A 22564-nucleotide genomic window follows, 5' to 3' on the forward strand; every position below is an offset into this window, starting at 1 on the left:
CCTTGGATTCAAGAATCCCTGGGGGTCCCTGGTCTCCACTTTGAGAACCACTACTTTACACCATGCCATGTGGGGTCAAATTGAGGTTGTCGCATTTGTAAAATATTTATGATGCAACTATTTCTGACAGATGTAGAAAGGGCAGAGACCCAGCATTAATGGCTGGGTGATCTGGAATTAATTATTTTTAATTATCTAATTTTCCTGGCTATTAAAACCAAGGAAAAGACAACACTTATACCATATCCAAATATTCCAGATGATGCATATATCAATATTGACATATTGCCCAGCCTCGTGTTGACTGCAGAGCACCCAAATACAGGGTTTTCAGAGGTGAACCTAGTCCATATAAGCTCTGTGTGTGCATGTCTGTATGTCAGGCTTATGTGTGTATGAAACTGGATGAAAAATTAATTTCCCCACAGGGGTTAAGAAAGGTAATCATTTTAATACAATCTTATGTCAACATAATACAGGTATTTAACACAGAGACAAACAATTGGATATGGAATAAAGGTATATTTAACTGCATCTCACCATTTTTGCTTTGTTGGACTGATAACACTGGTAACATGCCCACGACAAAATGTATTTATTCATTTCATTACCAAGAAAAGAAAATACACCTTTAAACAAATAAATACAGAATAAATATTTGAATGTGTCATGTCAATATCTGTCTATGTCAGATACAATGAGCAAGATGATTATCACAAGGTCTTCTTCAGCAAATAGAAATTGAGAGCACTTTCTATAGCTGTCCACTCAGCAAATGGTCATTTTCTTTCTGTGCTCAGGAAGATGGGGAGACAAACTTCAGCAAAAAATGCTGTTCTCACAATAATTCCATAAGGAAAAGCACATTCATTCAAATCTCTGAGAAGGCCTATAAAATGTCCTTGCCTCCTACTGTGACTGATTTATACTTAGTTGCGGGCCAGAGTTTCTGCGATGCGTAGTGAGCTTGTACATCTACTATTTTCGGTGTGAGACACGATGGGTAAATAAGTACAAACCTTTAGCTTATGGTAGCCCCTGTTGTGACCAGTTTATAATAGGCAGTCTTCTTGGCCATGAGTTCATCATGTGTGCCCATCTCTATGACAACACCCTGGGACATCACTGCTATAATGTCAGCAGTTTGGATAGTAGACAGTCGGTGGGCGATGACAATACAGGTACGTCCTTTTCTAGCCTCATCCAGAGCTGCCTGGACAGTCTGTAGGGAGAACAGAGCCTGAATCGTTAACTGGGACTACAAGAGCATCTTCCATGGTTGCCATCATTAAGTTGTATGTTGATTATGGCGATAATAAATTACGCTTGGCTATGTTTGATAATACTGTATGTAACACAAAAGTGATGGTGATTTGTGGATCATTATGATACCTTACATGGCTTGTACCGTAGGTAAAGAAATGTTTGATATAGTTAAATATTGTGTGTGTGTGCGTGCGTGCGTGCGTGCGTGCGTGCGTGTGTGCGTGTGTGTGTGTGTGTGTGCACGTGCGTGCGTGCGTGAAAGTCTATGTGGTGGTGCCTCCAACCTTTTCACTTTCTGTGTCCAGGGCAGAGGTGGCCTCATCCAGCAGCAGAATCTTTGGATTTCTGACGATTGCTCGAGCGATGGCAATACGTTGCTTCTGTCCCCTAGACAGCTGGGATCCCTGGGCACCAACCTGAGTCTCATATTTCTGCATGTAGAAGTATTGAAGAATATATATATACATTACAAGTATTGTGGGAATTTGAGAAAGAAGAACAAAATAGAAATGACAATGGGATTATATTTTTCCTTAAAACATGTATTGATAAATTAAGTTACAAAAGCAGTTGTTTTTGAGACTGCCAACATAAATTTAGGCTTGAATGACAAACATACATCTGGTAGAGTCATCACAAAGTCATGGAGATATGCTTTCTTAGCTGCCTCGATAACCTCTTCCATGTTAACGCAGTGTGTGTTATCTCCATATTGTATATTTTCAGCGATGCTGCAGTCAAACAACACTGGCTCTTGGGATACAATGCCTATTTGTGCCCTTATGAAGGGTACGTTGACTTTTCGTGACGAGCGGCCATCAATCACCTGAAGATGACACAGGACATAGTAAGTATATATAGTGTGAGTTCATCAGCTTTGGTTTGGATTAGCAGTTTATAATCAGCAAAAATGTAATTAACAATATTTAAATGCAATACTTAAACAATTATAGCAGTGACATGCTGACTGCAAATGATGATGACATAGGCCTAGGCAATAAAATCCTAAGTGCTAATTTAACTAATTTAACTTTCAAAGTGGTGAGGGGCAAAAGCACCCAAATTCTAATTTAGATTTATAGTTGAACTTTTACAGAGCAACAACGTACCACTTTTCCCTCATCTGGGTCATAAAACCTCTCCAGCAGTTGGACACTGGTGCTCTTCCCACAACCACTGCTCCCCACGAAGGCCAACGTCTGACCAGGCTTCACTGAAACCAGCAGCCCATTCAAGACCTGGACATCTGGCCTAGTAGGGTAGGTGAACTTACAGTCGCTGAACTCTATCTCTCCTTTGAAGTTATCCTAAGACAGGGTCGGGAAGTAGGAAATTACTTTCCTTCATTTAACCAGCAGATCGCTGCTCAGATGGCTCAGATGAGCACACGGGGGAAGCTACACTGTAAAACCTGGTGTTAATTTAACTCTCTGAGAGTGTACAAATGTAACCAAATGGACCCTTACGGTTCCATTTGGTTCCATTTGGACACTCTCAGAGTTACACAAGTGGATAAATTAACACTCAGGGGTAAGGTCTTGGCACAGACACATTTGAGATTCGTCTTACTCATTGTCCCTCACCCATGTCTCTCCATCTGTGTGGTTTAAGCTGATTTTAGGAACGCGGTCCAGGAGTTTGAAGAGCTGGGCGGCAGCGATCTTGGCTTTGGCATAATCTGGGGTGAAGGAGGAAGCTTTTCCCAGAGCAGTCCCACTGATAACGATGGCGGAAATCACTCTGGAAAAAAACAGTTGTTCATGCCATCAGATCGATTGATGCTTTTTTAACCACATACTGTAGTAGCTGAACATGATTCTTGAATACTGATAAGTAGAGCTACTTAAAGCTGCAATCCGGAATTTATTTTTAATTAATAGAAATGTAATATTAGCCAATCTGTATTGTAGAGTATGTTAATATTATATAACTAGTACATCTGCAGTGGTTGGAGGTGGTCTCCCTACTCTTCCATTGAGAAATGTAGACCCTGGTGTCAGGTAGGACACATACTGGTTGGTTGACAGTAGTAGTACTGCCTGAAGCCAATAAGGGCAATGCGTCCCCTAGTCAAGCAGAGATTCCTTTTCGGAATGACACTTATGGATTGCAGCTTTAACAGACCGTTTTTTTTAAATCTCTGTTTTGATTTTATTAGCTCTGTATATATCTAGACACACACAACACAATATTTTCAGTGAATCCTGTAATAAAAACAAACCTGAAAACAACCATATAATGCAGTCCTTCGGCGCTAACCAGATATCCTCCATATCTGAATGAGGCTGCATACGCCATGAAGATAACACATTGAGCAAAGCCAAAACAGATGCCGTAGATGTTGGCTTTCTTCTTGGCAGATTTATATGGAGACTCAAGCTGTTTCTCATACGCTTCCACAAACACACTCTCCTTAGCCAGGCCCGCAATGGTCCTGATGTTGGCAAGAGCTTCACTGGACACCTGTGGGAGAGTGCACAGATGGTACTCTGTAAGTACACAGAAATGTCCTCATTGTTAATTTAACTCAGAGAGTGTACAAATGTAACCAAGTGGACCCTTACCAGTCCATTTGGTTACATTTGTACATTCTCAGAGTGACCAGGTGTAGTGTTTTTGATTGGATAATTTAATCACAATTCTTAAAAACGTCAACGTGGTAGTAAAAGTAGGTTCATTGTTAATATCAGTAATAGTCAAAAATGCTATATCCATGTATTTTGATTTATACTTTTTATTAATTGTCTCCGCCAGGCCGAGACTATGTTTTGCCCCGTCTGCAAACAGCTAATCTCGGCACCGTTGGCCCGATCAACGTGAAACTGTGCACAGCACACCCACTCCCTGGATGCCACAGCAGAACCTCTGGCCCAATTCTTTCAGATCGGCCTGTTATAGTCCCACCAGGAGGCCGATTTTTGCAAAATACATTTCTTGATATTACTCCTACAGATTTTGTCCAAACATCATGCAAATTGGTACACAGTATCTCTATAGTCATGTGATCAAGACGGATCTGTCAGATATATATATATTCCATCCTGATTGGCTAAGTGCAATTGCCGTGAAACTTTGCATGCACATTCCCTCTAGGCCAAGGAAGAAATGCCTCCCTTTTCACATTGTCCTGTTATAGCGCTACCAGGAGGCAGAGTTTTGCAAAAGAAAAGTATATTACTCCTACAGATTTTGTCCAAACATTACACAAATCTATACACGTTATCTTTATGGTCATGTGATCAAGATGGATCTGTCTGATTTCATATTCCATCCTGATTGGTTCCGAACATTACTGGCCCACAATAAGAATAACCTGACCTGGCGGAGACCTGTGCTCCGACTAGTTTATTTCTGCTTTGTTTTAAGTTTTAAAAATGATTGTAAACAGCTGAAAGAAATGAAAAAATGAAAACAGTTGTAAAAAATATGTATAATGTATTTGTATAAGTTGCCAAAACTGAAATAAAATTAATATTAATTAAAAAAGGAACGGAAGAACGGATGGATACACATAAAAAAGCTTATGGCTTGTTTCCATTGTGGTCCTCCAAACACGAAACAGTTATTAATTAATGTGTGAACGTATTAATAACTATCTCGTCTATAATAGCTATTTCACGCTACACCAGGTCCAAAAATAGGATATTAAAGGCTATATATTGTGCTCGTCAAAAATCTGTTACTCTTGTTGAGCCACGCTGTATAAATGAGGCGTTAGTCTTTTATTTCACGTGAAGCTAATAAAAAATCAAAGGCCCAGATGATAAGGCAATGGCTTGAAGACATGACCCTCGCCCTGGGGGATGTTGACAGTGGGAACTCAACTCACCTGACCTGCTGTCTCCATGGCCTCCTTATCCTCATTTGCAAAGCCTGTCAGCATTTTGGCTTGAAAGACCCCAGACAGTCCAATGAGGGGCAGGAAACACATCACCACCAAAGTCAACTTCCAGCTGAAGTAGAAGGCAATGATAAAAGATGCTCCAATGTTCGTCAAGGAATTCACGATCATGCCAATCTGAGATCCGGTTGCCTGCAGAGACAACATCATGTTCAACGTACAGAAAACACACACAACTGTCGTCCAAAACAATGTAGTGCTGCTATTTCTAAAGGACGATGTTGACTTATTTACAGACCTGCAGGTTTTACACAGTAATATCCTTTTTAATGTATCCGTTTGTAACTCAGAGACTGTAAAATTGTAACCCAATAATGGACCATAATGGAAATTAACACTCAGAATTTTACAGTGTAGTACCCCCCCCCCCCCCCCAACTGTTTACTTGCATATACATTGTATTGCTAGTGCTACTATGATTGATGATGTCTTGTATATTATTACATATTATTGTATGTCTTTAAATGTCTCGATGAATTGAATATACAGGACCACAATGGAAACAAGCCCTTAGGGCTTTTTGTGTTATCCTTTTAGCACCATTGTATAATCGTACCACTGTACCATTTGCAAAATGTTGATAACGTATTCAATCAATCAATCAAAGCTAAAGCCTCTCACCCCTTGGACCATGGAGGCATCAGTGGCCAGTCTGGTGGTCAGAGCTCCAGGACTGTTATTGGGGTCATCAAACCAGCCCACCTCCTGTTTTAGCATTGCCTGGAAGCCCATTTTCCTGAGTCGGCGGGTCAGCAGCTCACCAGATTTAGCAAACGCATAGCCCTGGAACACAACTGTGAGTTATTTAATCTCACAACAAACTATGTCAATTGTTCAGTTCACTATTTGTCGTAGTATAATTTAATTACACTCAGTATCATGGTGACATAGATTCTAGAATAATGATTCTCATCCTTTTTTTTATTTAAAGGACCTCCAGTTTGATATGCAGTAGGCCACAGAACATTTAACCCTGAGAGTGTACAAATGGAATCAAAGGGTTACATTTGGTTACATTCGTACACTCTGTGAATTGTAGGCCTGTAAGGCTCTATTTGTTCCTGCTATCAATCATTTAGCTGGGGACCCCATGGAACCCACTCAAGGACCCCCGGGGATCCCGGGAACCCACATTGAGAACAACTGGCTTAGAATATACTTTCAACTTATCTTCATATAATTGGTCCTTACTAATGCTCATTATAGTATGGTACCACTTCTGTCTATTCACTTGTGTCTCAGAAGAGGGCTGTGGACAGTTCAGAAACCCGCCTACCAGTGACATCATCAATGGGGAATCGAAGCTAATAGAAACTGCTGCCTTTCTATTCCTGAAAAGTTTGTATGCTATACTATATTAGAATAATCGCAAAGAAAATAATCAATAGCTGCAGCCCTAAATTCAACAACATGGCAATAAGTAAATACCAACCTGCAAGAACTGGGAGAAGAAACTAGTCACCGCAACGATACAAAACAGAACACAAATCCCATTAATCTGCTTTCTCTGTTCCTCCAAGTCACGAATGGCAAAAGTCTGCAATTGCAAATGCGATACAAAGAATTACCATCAGAGCTAAAGACATGTGGCAAGTAACAATGTACACAGTACACAGTACAGTACACAGTAAAACCCTGACTGTTCATTTAACTCAGAGGGTGTACAAATGGACCTGTATGGTTAATTTATCCCTCTGCCTCAGTGTTCTTTTATCCATTTGTCAATCAAATGTAACCAAATGGACACTTACGGTTACGGGTCCATTTGTACACTCAGAGTTAAATACATTTTACAGTGTATGTACATCATAAATATTATGGGAGCAGTCCGCACACCAACTACAATAATGCATGAATAGTGCATGAATCCCCCCAGTATACAAATAAAATACAGATGTGTTAAAAATAGGTATAAAGGTATAAAGAGCAATGCATTCAATCAATTTCAAAGAGTGTAAAGTATTCCAAATGCAATAGACAAATATGATAAAGTACCATAAAGTACAATGAGGCAACAAAATGCAGTGTCTCACCCCAAGAATCTGGCTGAACAGGATGGCATAGATGGGGTTGACAGAGCCGTTGACCCCGGCTCCCAGAGAGCCCAGCAGCATGTACGGCCACTCTGGCTGATTGTACTTCAGGATCCGGACCACTGGGGCTGCATGCACATCACGTTCCTCTGGATCAGCCTTACATTTCTGTTGAAAACAGCTTTTACTATTATTAACCCATTAAGACCTGAGGCCGATTCTAAAAACGGTTTTCTGAAAAACTTATGTTGCTATACAAGGACTCCCAAAATTATATATATTTTGGCTCTAAATATTTTGTTCTAGGGACCCCCAGAAGCAAAGATTTGAGTTAAACAAAAAGTTTGCTTTAAAAGAAAATATATACATATTCAAAGATTTGCACAATGTTTCAAAAATAGCAATCTACAAGCTAATAGCATGGTACGAGGTGACGCGCTATGAGCTTGTATATCTGCTATTAATAATGGCTAAAGTGGTTAAAATGATTGTGATGCTGTATTAACTATGCTGTAAGGATAAGGATAATTCCTTTTAACAGGTCGTTCATGAAAGTCCTTGCGGTCTTGTTTCCAATGAGAACCTGTGAGCAATTAGGGGTTAAGAGTCTTGCTCAGGGACAAATTTCATTTCATCGAAACTAACCCCCCCGGACCCCACTTTGAGAACCAATGTTCTATATATATATATAATATATATATATATATATATTATATATATATATATATATATATATATATATATATATATATATATATATATATATATATATATATATATATATATTTATTTATTTATTTATTTATTTATTTATTTTTATCGAAAACGCTTTCCCAGATTGAATGGGTTAAAGCTGCAATCTGGTGCATATTGTAATGAATACTATTTTAACCAATATACAATATAACTACAGTAGCACAGTTGCAGTGGTTAGGGAAATTTAGACCCTGTTGCCGGGTAGGACACCTACTGGTTGACAAGTTGTACTGACTGTAGTGAAGCTCATGAGTGCTATACTGTATCTCTGTGGGGATTGTCTCTTAGATGTACTAGAAAAAAAATCAGTGTTCAAATCCCAGTTAAGACAATAATGATGTCTCTGCCTTATTAATTAGCCAGAAAGATCATAGGTTCTTTTTTTAGTATACAGTACCTATACATACATAAAACTTAGAGTGGGATGAAAAAAATGTATATACCTGTGCCGTTATCATCTCGCAGTCTGAATGGAGTTTGAAACTGCCGGATATCGCATCAGGGACACTCTCATTTGTTAACTGGGATTGAGATCGCAGACGAAGCGATCTCCTACAAAAAAAAAATCATATTGAGAATGTTGCAATTATTATATTGTTCATATTAGAATTTGTTACTAGCAGAGCATAACCCTAACCCTTCCAAAAGTACTGTGATATGACAGCTGAACTTACCTCATACCAGAACTATAGCTCCCACAACTGAAACTTCTCACTTTTTGGGCAAATTCCTCTTCAATGGCCTCATTCTCTGAATCTGGCAGAGGAATCAATACAATTGATTCTCCCATGTGATGACTGACACCAAGAATGTGACAGTACTCTTTAGACCAGACCTACCTTTGTTTGCTTTGGATGCATCACTTCCTTGGCTCTGAAGGGTGACCAAGGTAAAGTAGACTCCTTGCCTTTCCAAAAGCTCACTGTGTGTTCCCCTCTCTACAGCCTGTCCACGCTCAAATCCAATGATGACATCTGCGTTCCTAATCGTAGAGAGTCTGTGGGCAATGGAAATGGTCGTCCTGCCCATATGTGCCTGCAGATAGATATTACACCTGTGAATGTGTTGTATTATTGGAGTAGGTGGTCAAAGTAGTGTATGTTTAGGTGATGCTGAGGTACAGATTGATGAAGGGAAGGGTGCTTCACCTTATCCAGTGCCTGCTGGACAACAGCTTCACTCTCATTGTCCAAAGCAGAGGTGGCCATGTCCAGCAGCAAGATCTTAGGGTTGCGGATCAGTGCTCGGGCGATAGCGATCCTCTGCTTCTGTCCTCCACTCATCTGACCACCACCTTCTCCCACCAAGGTATCAAATCTCTGAAATATGTTTTAGGATAGACAACACCAGTTATACTAGGTTTTATGAGAATGTTATTGTATTGTAATTAATTATGCCAGTGGTTTTCAAACTTTTTCATGTCAAAGACCCCAAAATTTTAAGTGTTTTTGACCTCGGACCCTCATCTGAAAATAGTTTGTGCCAGGGGCCCCATACAACATCTGTGTTGTTAAAATGTTTCAAAGATATTCCAATTTTTGAAAATTGTCTTTGAAAATTGCAGATCTATAAGCCTGTGACGTGTTGTAAACTTATAGATCTGCTATTTTCAAATAGCCGATATAGGGTTAAGATGGTTTAACTGACTTTGACTAACTGATTTTAACTATTAACTAATTTTGCCAGGGTCCCCCAGGAAGCCTAATGGACCCCTGGGGGTCCCCGAACCCCACTTTGAGAACCATTGAATTAGACTGTATAATTTGTCATGAGTTAAGATTCTGTGAGCACCTGGGGAAGATCCATGATGAAGTTAAAGGCATTCGCTTCTTTTGCGGCCTGGACTATGTCCTCTGTGGAGACACCGGGTCGGCCATAGCGGATGTTCTCTGCTATGGTGGTAGCAAACAGAACTGGCTCCTGCTCCACAATGCCAATGAGAGAGCGAAGCCACTGGATGTTCAGACTGCGGATGTCATGACCATCCAGTGTCACCTGAGGATAAGAATGACACAAATGTGAATAGATGGTTTCATCAAAGTTTGGAGCATTCAGGGCAGCTGTTCACATGGTCTGTCTGACTTACCTTTCCCTCCTTTGGGTTGTAGAACCTTTGGAAGAGCTGGATGGTGGTGCTCTTTCCTGACCCACTTGGTCCAACAAAAGCAGTGGTTTGGCCTGCTTTGATCTGCATGCTCATGTCATCTAAAATCTGGAAACAGCGGGTTATCCATACGTTTTTCCTCTTTCACAAAACTGTTCAAAAATATGAACAAAGGATGAACAAAAATGAGTTACCTTAACTTCTGGTCGAGACGGGTAATGGAAAGTGACATTGTGGAATTCAATGTCACCATTTACTTTGTCGAGTTTGTGACCCTCTTCTGAGAGACAGTCGATTTCTGGTTCCTATAAAAGTAACAAACAAATTTACCCTATAATGCATTTCTTGCTGCTTTAAAGTTTACTTATGGTGTGTCTAGCATGTGACTGATTGATTGATTGATGTACTTTATTTAGTAAGACATGAGAAACAGTACATGGAAGTACAATTCACTATACAAGGTCTACTAAACTGGATAACTCGTAAAGCACTAAGCTTGTTTAAAATGAGTTCCCACGCACACAAATCATGATGACATATAAGAGACAGACAGATATACACTACTATACAGAACGTACAATCAGTTAACAGGTTACTGCTATGAGACATAAAAAATATGTACAAGAGAAAAAGAGAAGAGGGGTTAAGGGGGGTTAAGACTTTGACAGGGGCCAGTTTGGAATTGCAGCCTCCTGAAAGTGTTTCTTTAGAGCAGTGAGCTGTACTCAATTGTAGTGTTCTTACCCGGTCAATGGTGTCAAAGATTGACTTTGCAGCAGCTCGTCCAGAAGCAAAGGCTTCCAGGCAGGGGGAAGCCTGACCCAGGTTCATAGCTGCCATGAGTACTCCAAAAAATACCTGCAGACAAAAACACCAACCACTTGGTCATTTGAGGGCCTGCAACTTTCAAAAGACATGTATCTGATAATGGGGTATCCATCATACAAAGTAAAATCCTCAGTGTTGATTTATCCATTTGTAACTCAAACGCAAATGGGTCCATTTGGTTATATTTGTACACAGAGTTAAATGAACACTGAGGATTTTACTGTGCATGTGGAATGCACTGAAGAAGGTAAATTATTTCATGTATGCTGTGTACCTGAATAAGAGTACCAGGAGAGAGCTCCTTAGTGTCAATGACCATTTTAGATCCATACCAGAACGCCAAAGCATAACAAAGGAAGATGATGCACCACAGATATCCTTGAAACACTCCAATGATGGCCCCCTTTTTCACACCCCAGTTCTGAGCCTCCTCAAGGTTTCTGTCATACCTGTGATAATTGGAACTTCTATTAATATGTATCCTAAAGGCTAAAGCTTTTTTGCACAACCTTTGAATGCATCATTTTTGATTAGAGAATCAATTGAGCATTTGTAATTTTTGGCAAAGGAGTCTGACACGTGGCAAAAAAAGTATTTTGTAGGGCAGACTGCCTCAGAATTTTAAAATAATTATGCAATATACCTTTCTGCCTCCTTCTCTTCCCCCCCGAAGGCCGCCACGGTTCTGATGGATGACAGGACCTCATCAGCCACTGCGCCTGCTTTCGCATAGGCCTTCAGCTCCCTTCCTGTCAGTCTAGCCACAGCCTTCAAGGACAAAGGCAGAAGAAAACTACAAATAACATTAACATTCAAATCAAATGTGCCCCACATGATGAAAATGGATATTGGGAATTGCATTTTTGTTTTACATTTTTGTCTTTTGTAGTGTTTTTTCCTTGCTCTGTTATGAGTTTAATTTTAATTGTGACTGTCTATTGTCTTTGTGTATGAAAAAAGTGTGAAAAAACAAAAGGTAAAGAAAACAAGATTAAGAGTTTAAAAGCTCTGCTAGCAGCCCTTAGAGGCCTTGCTGCTCCTTACACCAAGTGAGAATGTTGATCGAAGGGTGGCACTAGAGGAAAAGCCAACCTTGAGGTCACCAAAATCACAACAGTTCACCCGACAATGTGTTTATTAGTTTATGAGACATATTGTGTGCAAAGTTGACATTTTGGTCTGAGGGTGGCACTAGAAGACACTTTGAGATAACTTGTATGCAAGTGGAAAGTTATCAGGGGTAAAAAAAAAAACTAAACAAAAAACAACAACAACAAGATGACATGACTCTGCAAGTATATACATCAGGTAATTCAGATGTACAAATGTACATATTGGTTACATTTGTACACTCTCAGAGTTAAATGAACACTCAGGAGAGTTGCTGTCACAAACAAGACAAGATGGTTCACAAGTTGCCACTCACCATAGCCATCAGCCCAGCAGCTAGACCAATGAGTGGGCTCACTGCAATGACCACCAAGGTCAGCTTCCACCCCCCAATGAATCCCACCATGAAACCAAAGATGAACGTGGAGATCCTCTCAATGAAGATAGACACCTGGTCAGCAATGGCATTGTTGATCTTGTTGATGTCACTGGAATGAAATATGATAATCCTTCTTTTACAGAGTTTACTTTACAAAATGTTTATGTTCATTGACATTAAACAATACAGTGCAGTTAAAACTATTATGTACTTGAATGACATACTGAAATAGAATAATAACATTACAGGCACAAACCCTAGGCTGATGTTTTAGTTTGTTTTCAAGGTTAAAAACTACAGTAGATTAAAAACATGGCATATACAGTATTTCATATTTGTATTATATGACTGACTCTTTATCTGTTATTCACTGTAAGCATTTGAAGAGTTAAAAAAGACAAATTAAACACTGTTATTAAAAGCTCTCCCAGCCCTACTAAATTGATTAGAAAACACACTTTCAGTATATCAATATAAATTCACAACTCACTCAGATATCCGGGTGTTTAATTCACCAACTGAGTTGCAGTCAAACCACCCAATCTCCATTCGCATTACTTTACGGAAGTAAGTCTTTCGGATTCTCTGAATTTGTCTTGCAGCTGCTGTCACCCAAAGGGCAATCTACATCACAGAGCACAGACATTTACATTGGTACCATTTCAACCATCTTTCAGAAACTAGGACGGCAGCTTGGTTGATTGCAGTGTTGTTGAGTGGTATTGCTATGACTATGAGTCTATGACAACACATTCCATATGTTAATGCTGGAAAATGAAAATGCATAATACTTACTTGAAAATAACTTAAGATCAGGACCCCTAGTCCGATTCCGATATAGTAATATGCAAACATGGTCATCTGAGCCTCAACATTCACCCTGTCAAAAGAACAAGAAGTGACAGATAAGAATGCACTTCCTAGACACTGTAATCAAACGTTACATCACTGCAAGCTAATGAACTCACCCACAGAGGATGGTGTTGTTGTCATATGAAGAGCCATTGATCCAGGAGATGGTGTTGTTGATGCAAGTTTTATTGGGGTCTGACAGTTCTTGGACCTCAAACTCATAAGCCACAAAAGTGTTTGTCATCTGACCATAGACCAGGAGCATGAGAGGGGTCGCTGCACCATGTACTAGTGCACATAAGCCTCCCATTACCATCATTACAGTGTCTTTCCAGGTGGCAAAGCGAAACTGGTAAAAAAGAGAAAACATTTAACTGTGCTTTAAGATGATGGTTTGACTTGAGAGGGAATTGTTGTTAAATACAGAATATTCTTTTTTTTTTGGTCAAATGATCATACATAAAAAGTCTTAACAAAAAGTTGAGAAATGTATTTCATTCTTCTTTGAAATGATATATTATATAACAATAAATATTTACCAATTGAAAGAATCCAATACTGAGTGCATTGTCTTTTTTTTTCTCATCTCTGCGAAAATTAAGATAACACAAAAGGCTTAGGATTATCATAAATACATATTAATCATAATATGGACATTAGCCACTGCAGAAGATAGTGATAAGTTTACACAACACACTTACCCAATTTTATTCTCTGTAAAACAAAGTACAAACAAATATATTACAGTTAATTACACAGCTTGTGGCTGAACTGTATGGACAGTATTGTCAATCCTCAGGGTTAATTTAAAAATGGACCCGTAATGGTAGTAATTGCTGCAGCATAAATGTTCACTCACTTTCTTTATCCATCTCTGGTGTACGAGATTCCTTTATGTTCTGCGCTTGGGATATTCTCGCTTGGTGACATTGATGAAAGGTAAAGATTAAAAAGTATTCTATATAATCAAATTACATGATGGTTCTTCCTCTAATATTGTTCCACAACACTGTCAAATTTATAGAATCTTATTTACATATGTATCCGTGGCAGGGAATTTTAACTCTTGGTTTAAAAAGTAAGTACATGTGCCAATGACCCCATGCTGTATGAGCTTAGGTTAAGTGCTTTCACATCGCATTTCACAAAAAGATTACACCAATTTGAAAATTAGAAAAATCTAAAGAGAAAAATAGCATGAGACTCAATCACTTGAAATAAATTATATATTTAGATACGTTTAGAGATACACAATAAAATCCTTGGTGTTAATTTAACCATTTGAATTTCTGAGAGTGAAAGAAATGGACCCATAACTTAACACTGAAGATTGTACTGGGTACTACTACTACTATTAATAACAATAATAAATAATACTAATTATTGTTTGTATTAAAGTCTAACCAACCAGGCAATACAAATGTATATTTTGTCATTCCAAGAAAGCACATCATTCTTTTTTATAGGTCTGTAGCCTACCTTTCTGGTCCACTTGTTGGGGAGTCACAGATCTCCTTAACGTTGGGTGTCAACAGACACCTCTGAGAGTCATCAGAGGGAATTCCTATCTTCTTTTGAAATAACCTATGCCTCTGCTCTCCCATTATCTCTGACTCCATTAGACTGATAAGGGCTGGGTCAGCATTCTGACCGCCTTCATGTAAGGCAAGGTGCATTCATTGAAACAAGTTAATGTAGTCTACTCTACTTGATACTGTAACTGTTCGTTTTGCTTCAGTATACTGTATAATCTCCTCAAAGTGAATTCATTTGATTTTCCATATTTCAATGTTCCACTGCATCATATTCTGTATATAGTCTACATTCCTTAGAATATGAAGAATAGGTATTGGTAAATAGTCTGTTCACTAAGTGTATTTAAAATAGCAGACTGGCAACATATAAATGAAAGGATATTATTTACATGGGTAATTGTGCTAGTAGGCACCCTTAGAAGTTATCATAATTTGTTAGGTATACTGACCACAAGTCCAATAGCCATGGGTGGCCAGTACAAGTAAGCCTAATAATGAATTAGTCAGACATCTCATTATCACATTATAGTCTGTGTCATGGATAGTAAAATGGGGGTAATGACCTTCTGGTCATAAGATGACTGTCCTAACCTAATGAATGACTCCATTGCAACATCTAGTTATACTATAATAACACACACTGAGAATTAGCTGCATGGTTAAATACATATGTAATGTAGGCATTTACAATAAACTAGGGATTTTTTATCATCATATTTTCTGAACTATATTTTAAGTTAACCTTTCCCCGAATAAGATAGGCATATTTAGTGCAAGCCTATGACAAATGTATGTGGGAAAATTGAAAATATAATGAAAAAGTTATAATCAATCAATTATTATGGCTTCGATCTATCATCGACAGTAGAGGATGCAAGGAAGGTCAATGCCCGCTAGGACAAGTAAGTTGTAGATTAGGAATTTGTTCCGTTTTTTACAGCGGGTTATTAATCAGCCCACAACTGATAAAACCGCAGCAAAGGTGGGGGCTTTAGATATTTTAAAAACAGGATGTTTTGTTGGGAGTTTACGATAACTGCACTACCCTAGCTGATTGTACCACTTTCTCCCCTGCCAACACTGGTGTCAACTTGCTGAAAAACTGGATTTGTAATTCCCCCAATATGTACAAATGTACATATTGGTTACATTTGTACACTCTCAGAGTTAAATGAACACTCAGGAGAGTTGCTGTCACAAACAAGACAAGATGGTTCACAAGTTGCCACTCACCATAGCCATCAGCCCTGCAGCTAGACCAATGAGTGGGCTCACTGCAATGACCACCAAGGTCAGCTTCCACCCCCCAATGAATCCCACCATGAAACCAAAGATGAACGTGGAGATCCTCTCAATGAAGATAGACAACTGCTCAGCAATGGCATTGTTGATCTTGTTGATGTCACTGGAATGAAATATAATAATCATTTTTTTACAGAGTTTACTTTACAAAATGTTTATGTTCATTGACATTAAACAATACAGTGCAGTTAAAACTATTATGTATCGATGCAATGGAGTCATTCATTAGGTTAGGACAGTCATCTTATGACCAGAAGGTCATTACCCCCATTTTATTATCCATGACACAGACTATAATGTGATAATGAGATGTCTGACTAATTCATTATTAGGCTTACTTGTACTGGCCACCCATGGCTATTGGACTTGTGGTCAGTATACCTAACTGACTCTCTGCCAACACTGGTGTCAACTTGCTGAAAAACTGGATTTGTAATTCCCCCATCCTATCTTCAAATGAATCAAGTGACTCTGATTAGTTCAGGGCTGTGAACGTTTGACTCAGGAGTTTCTATAACTATTGGAAATCTGTAAATACCAATACATTATTTTGTGAAATATAACAGCTTATTTATTTATTTTACTTACATTATTGTATTTGATGGCCTTCCTGCCCCGGCAATTGACCCTTTCTGCCCTAAAAAATGGAAAACACCCAAGAGGCCATGGTGTGACCTTGCCCCTAAAATCACGAAATTCCAGGCCTTCTGTACCTTTCTCTGGACAATTACACTAAAGTTCCAGCAGATGGAGATGACTGCACATTATAGACAAATGTTCACAAGAGGTCTCCTCTACTTGGCTACACAACTCTGGAAGAGAGTAGTAGTCACTAGTCACTTTCAAAACACCTGTTTTGATTGATTAAAGGTAACTGTATTCGTGTCTGTTCAAAAACAAGTGGGCCACCAATGTGTGAGAGAACTCATTTATAAGCTTCAATTTGATAGCGTTCCAGTTCCAATTTTGTCCGCAATGTTTGTTTGTTTGTCTCATCAATACCAATTTCACTTGTCTATCCTGTAAGAGTGAGAGACGGGGACACGTTTACTGAACAACATAGCTGATTATTAGGGGAATGTAGAGCTATTTAACACTTATTAAAACGTATATCACTTTACACCCCCTTTAACAATGTGTGCACTAGCAAATACTTGAAGATTCACCCACCAGTCACTCTAGTCTCCCAGACTGTGGCTCTCTAGAGACCGGGACGCTCTTAGGTCAGTGTTGCCCGATATTGCGAGAGAAATAAGCAACTAGGTCTATGAAAACAAGCCCAAAGGAAACCACATGAGCGTCGGATATTTGAAAATAGCAGCTCTACAGGCTCACAGCGGCACGTTGTGAGGAAAAAAATCAAAATGAAACATTTCAATACTAACTGCCTACTACAGGGGTCTAAAATACTAGGAGGGGGGCTCCGTGGACAAATTTAAATGTTGGAGTCCTTGACAAGAGAATGTTTGAAAACCACTGTTTTAAACAACATTTAGGAAGCAAGCCCAAAATAAGAGACAAGACCAAAAAAACGCAACCTGCACAAGCAACTTTACAGAAAAAGAAGCCCAAAGTCTCTTATAATAAGCGGACATGGCAACGCTGTCTCAGGTAGACTTTTTTTTTCGCTAGGCGCGGTTACCACTGCGTCATGGCAGCCAAAATAAAAATGGACTTCTGGTAGCGGACTTCAAAGCAAAATGCACGTAGTTGTGATATGTTACAATAATAGTGCCACTACTATGTTATCAAATAAAAATAAATATTATACTTAGGCCTGTGTTGATGCATGTATGGGAACTGGGGCATAAAAAGGCAGAGAACTGTTTGGATAGTTGAATTAGGCTGCAGGAGCTGGTAAAAAAAAATGCTGCCTCTTGAGTAAATTCCTAATGTCATAACTTTACATTTTCCAATAATATAGGCTACCTAGCTATTAGCCTGGCAAACCCCTCCCAAATGCAAATGAGATATCCGGAAGGGGGGGTTTACCAGGCTACCTAGCTATTGCAACAGACCCTGTGTGCATATTTACTCTAGGATTCATCCCATGGTTCAACCCATATATCTATGGTTCAACCTACTACAATCAAGCTTTTATTCTGAAAGCGGAATGAATCCATCTCCGGTGCAACTGTAGCGTATTTAAAGTGTCCTGACACATAGTTTAAAGTTTCGACCGTCCAGGCCAGTGTGTTATTTGGTGTCGGATCTTTGCTGGGGAAAATAGGTCAGGATTTTATTTACTATCAACAGCAAATATGATTTTAGATCACATGTAACTTATTTTTATAGTCCTGTGCCATCCATGTCTTTAATGTTTAGTTATTGTTTTGCACAAGGGCTGTTTAGTTGTGTTTTTATGTTTAAATAGCTACAGTATATATGCACAACTTTAAATAGCTTTCGTGTCAGAGTGACATATATTTTTATTTTACAAAACCCTGTTGGTCAATCATGTCAAATAAGGCGCTGCAGCTTCTATTAATCCACCTGTCTTGTGTGCTTCAGAAATGTTCCTGTACATCCTATGCCTGGTGTCTGGTTGGTTCTTGTATCGCTGGTGCAAAGAGAGACGAAGACTACCCAACAACTCGGAGAAACATGTCTACATTACTGGCTGTGACTCTGGGTTTGGTAATCTCCTGGCCAGACACCTGGACCAGCTGGGTTACTGTGTGATCGCAGGCTGTTACACTGAGAAGGGAGAAGATGAGTTGAAGAAGGTCTGCTCAGACAGGCTGGCGGCCGTCCACCTGGACGTCACCAAGCCCGAGAGTGTCCGCAAGGCAACGGCTGATATTAAGACTTTAGTTGGCGAGAAGGGTAAGTAGCAGTGGTGGAAAGTAACTAATTACATTTACTCGTTGTTTAGGTACTTTTACTTTACTTTTACTTGAGTATTTCCATGTTCAATACTTTTACTTGTACTCCACTACAATTATTTGAAAACTTTTACTGTAGATTTGTATTATTACAAAACATACTCACTTCAGCCCATATTTCGGACATTTGAAAATAGCCGATCTAAACTCCCATTGAGTTGGGATGGGATGCATTGTGAGCTTGTAGATCGGCATTCTGCATAATGAGTACTTTCTACTTTTACGTATATTTTGATACCAATACTCAAGTACCTTTTACTAGAGTACATGTTTGATTCCGGACTTGTAACAGAGTATTTCTACATTGCAGTATTGATACATTTACTTAAGTAAAACAATTGAGTACTTTTCCCACCACTGGTAAGTAGGCCTAGCTTTGATAGCCAATAATTATTACTTTTGACTGATGTAGGTACTACAGCTAGAATCCCAAACACTACAGTCAAAATGTGTGAAATCAAATGCACACCTGTAGTGATTAGGTACCGGTTTTGTGTCATGATACTTATTCCTGCCAAAATGTTTACCTCCAATATAATGCATATGGTTCAATAGGTCTGCCAAATTGATGTGTATCCCTATCAAAATGTATGCATTGTATAGGAGGGGGCATTCTGACAACTTCTGGCCAATGAAAACAAACACTCCTCAAGCCAATGCAATAATTTGAGACATAAAAAGGGCAGCTTAGCTGATGAAACCTTTTTTTTTTCTTATACATTTTTAACCCCAAACACTAGTCAGAGGTGGTGTCAGAAGTATTCCCATTTTAGGACATCATGACAGGATTATTGCTGTCCATTGTTCAAATAAACCTTGCATGATACTTAAACCGGTCTAGCAGTCAGTAAGATTGACATGTTAGTGCACATGTAAATGCACCGAGAGTTACCTGTCAGACCACCTGCTGACAGGTGGGTTCAGGAATGTCTTGCCGTTAAGAAATGTTTACTCATGAGCCTAAACACTGTAGGTTCGATCTTTGTGTGACTGACTGTATGCTCCTCCAGGGCTGTGGGCTGTCGTGAACAATGCAGGCGTGTCTGTGCCAACTGCTCCCACTGACTGGCTCACTATAGAGGACTACAAGTCCATGCTTGAAGTCAATCTGAACGGGGTCATAAGTGTAACACTGAGCATTCTGCCACTCATTAAGAAGGCCAAAGGCAGGGTGGTGAATGTTGCCAGTGTGTTTGGGAGAATCAGTCCATTTGGTGGACCCTACTGTGTGTCCAAGTATGGGGTGGAAGCCTTCAATGACAGTTTAAGGTGAGAGCGGCTGTAATTGTCTTGAACTGTAGTTGAATGTTATTTAACTCGAGCATCCAATCACATGGCGGGTTCATGTCTTGTGGCAAACCAGTGTCTTTTTTTTTTTCATTTCAGGCTTTGCGTGGCACATTTCGGAGTCAAAGTCCTATGCATTGAACCTGGTTTCTTCAAAACAAATGTGACAGATATACCACTAATGAAAAATAGCCTACAGAAGGTCTGGGACAAATTACCCCAGGATGCAAAAGATGACTATGGAGAACAGTACCTACGTAGTGGTGAGTTTCTGTGAAGGTTCACTAGATCACTACTTGAATAATGGAAAATAAACCATGATGACTAAATGAGGTGTTGAAAGGTAAGAATGTTCTAGTATGGTTAAAAACAACAAAACAGAAGGGGTGCCCTGCCAGAGGAGTGAGCAAGAGCCACAGCCTTTGCCCTCTTAAAGGCATGTAGCCAGCTACAGACCATGAATTTATTGGCCATTTCAGGGCAGCCATATTGACAAATGGTTGTTCTTTCTTTGTGTTACCAATTAAATACTGTACTAAGGTTCGGTTCTGTTCATTCTGGTCAGAGTGCTGCTATTGTGCATGATGGGTCATTGGAAAGGTTCCACTTTACTAAATGCAACAGAGCCTTAATTATCATTGGTAACACCTGTGAAGGAAAAATGGTACACAACTGTTTGTCAGTATGGCTGCTATGAAAAGGCTAGTCTCGCATGGCCACCCCTCTAATCTCTGTCCACTTCAAATGGAGGTTTGGAGGAACTCATTTGAAACTGTTGATAGAATGAGCGAGCAGATCACTTGCTGGGGTGTGGCCAAACTGTAATTTGAGTGACAGGACCAGAGTGTGTTTTTCCGACCGTGCGTAAACTAAATTTGTGTTGGAAAATGTGTGTACTGTGTGTATGTGTACAGTATATTAGCAAAATTGGAAGAGAAATGTATTAAAACATTGCCTGAGATATGTGCAGTATGAACATGACACATAACAGCTTTTGTTGGCCTGTGTTTGTTTAACAGTTTAGCAGTTTAATGTGGACAATATTGATTTGCGCACCTGGGTGAGCCCCTTCCCTGCTAAAGGCCCATACTGTCAGCGGCCCGCTCCTTCTAGCCACATTTGTTCTTCAACATTCCCAAGGCTTTCTTTCTGAGAAAGCAAGTCTGGCAAGTTTGGCTTGATTCTGTCACCATGTTAAAATAAATAAATACTATATTAATGAATGTACAGTATACAGTACAGGAGTCCACAATACTTTACAGGAGTCCACAATACTTTATGATTCAATGTCACTCACACAGTTAACAGTGAAGTGTTAAGAAAGTACAGACTGGATTAAGAAATATGTAATTGCACTTTTGGTTAGTTATTTTGTCTAACTAGATGCCTCAATACATATATTTAAGAATAATTTAACTATATATCGTATTGTTGCTTATCTTCTAGCATTTGAAAAGGTTGAGGGAAGATTTTCCCAGCTAACGGATGGGGACCTGATGAAGGTGGTCCACTGTATGGAGCACGCCATTTCTGCAGTCCACCCTCGCACTCGCTACTCCCCTGGATGGGATGCCAAGTTCGTCTGGTTGCCTTTGTCCTACATGCCAACATGCATCGTGGACAGACTTTTCCTCATAGATTCAATCAGGCCAAAAGTAACTGTGCTATAGGTTAGTCTCTGCCAGGTCTGGTTTAACCAAGGCCCTGCCTTGATGCAAACAATAAAGCAATAGGAATGTTATTTCAATTTTATTAACCACAATTTGTACCCGTGTCTTTAATTCACCTTTGTTAACAAATAAACATCTTTCATGAGAAAAGATATAATACTCTCTTCCCTTTCTCTTCACTTTATGCATTATGACAGCAAGACAATCATAATAATAGAATAATCAAGTGTATGTCAAGTTACAGTGTAAGTGTACAGTACCACGGTATAATGCTGCACCAAAAATAATATAGTTCCCACTTTCTCACAAAGATATCTTATGGTCTTTGTAGTCTAGTTTATTAACCTCTTGAACACTATACTTCAGGTCGGTGTGTAGACTTGGTCCCATACTTTTGTTTTTGCTCTACAGTCTCTTATCCAGAAATGGCAGATATACAAGTACAACAGACATGACGTGATTTTCTGTGAACTAGAAGATCTATTTTCTCTGAATGGTTGCCTATTATGACGTGGCTAGAATGTTACGCTAGGATGGAATCCCAAACACTAGAAATATGTGAAATATGTGTAGTAAAAAGATGCCGGTTAAGTAATGAGATTATTGTAAATGTTTTTTTTTTAAAAACATTGTATGGATACATTTGAATATTTACA

At 39.2% G+C, this 22564-nt stretch overlaps 2 protein-coding genes across 2 annotated transcripts; one reads left to right on the plus strand and one right to left on the minus strand.

Annotated features, from left to right (window-relative positions):
- Positions 1–1021: 1021 nt before the first annotated feature.
- On the minus strand, positions 1022–16421 carry abcb11a (ATP-binding cassette, sub-family B (MDR/TAP), member 11a; the record flags this gene model as incomplete). The annotated part of the gene is made up of 28 exons (XM_084084237.1): positions 1022–1222; positions 1551–1697; positions 1886–2092; positions 2376–2573; positions 2850–3006; positions 3488–3729; positions 5096–5299; positions 5789–5950; positions 6600–6704; positions 7201–7368; positions 8400–8508; positions 8631–8712; positions 8796–8991; positions 9105–9275; positions 9748–9951; positions 10043–10168; positions 10255–10365; positions 10805–10918; positions 11163–11337; positions 11532–11656; positions 12315–12486; positions 12868–13001; positions 13173–13257; positions 13346–13578; positions 13769–13817; positions 14709–14770; positions 15998–16169; positions 16405–16421. 28 exons carry the CDS (start codon positions 16419–16421, stop codon positions 1022–1024), a joined length of 4128 nt encoding a protein of 1375 aa, XP_083940363.1.
- Positions 16422–18175: 1754 nt separating this feature from the next.
- Positions 18176–22050, plus strand: dhrs9 (dehydrogenase/reductase (SDR family) member 9). The gene is made up of 5 exons (XM_084084067.1): positions 18176–18296; positions 18578–18892; positions 19962–20220; positions 20338–20501; positions 21685–22050. The coding sequence occupies exons 2-5, from the start codon at positions 18580–18582 to the stop codon at positions 21906–21908; spliced, it is 960 nt and encodes a 319-aa protein (XP_083940193.1). The 5' UTR covers positions 18176–18296; positions 18578–18579; the 3' UTR covers positions 21909–22050.
- The last annotated feature ends 514 nt before the right edge of the window (positions 22051–22564 follow it).

The sequence above is a fragment of the Gymnoscopelus microlampas genome (assembly GCF_963454915.1).
Source record: "Gymnoscopelus microlampas genome assembly, chromosome: 17".
In the NCBI taxonomy this organism is placed as follows: domain Eukaryota; kingdom Metazoa; phylum Chordata; class Actinopteri; order Myctophiformes; family Myctophidae; genus Gymnoscopelus; species Gymnoscopelus microlampas.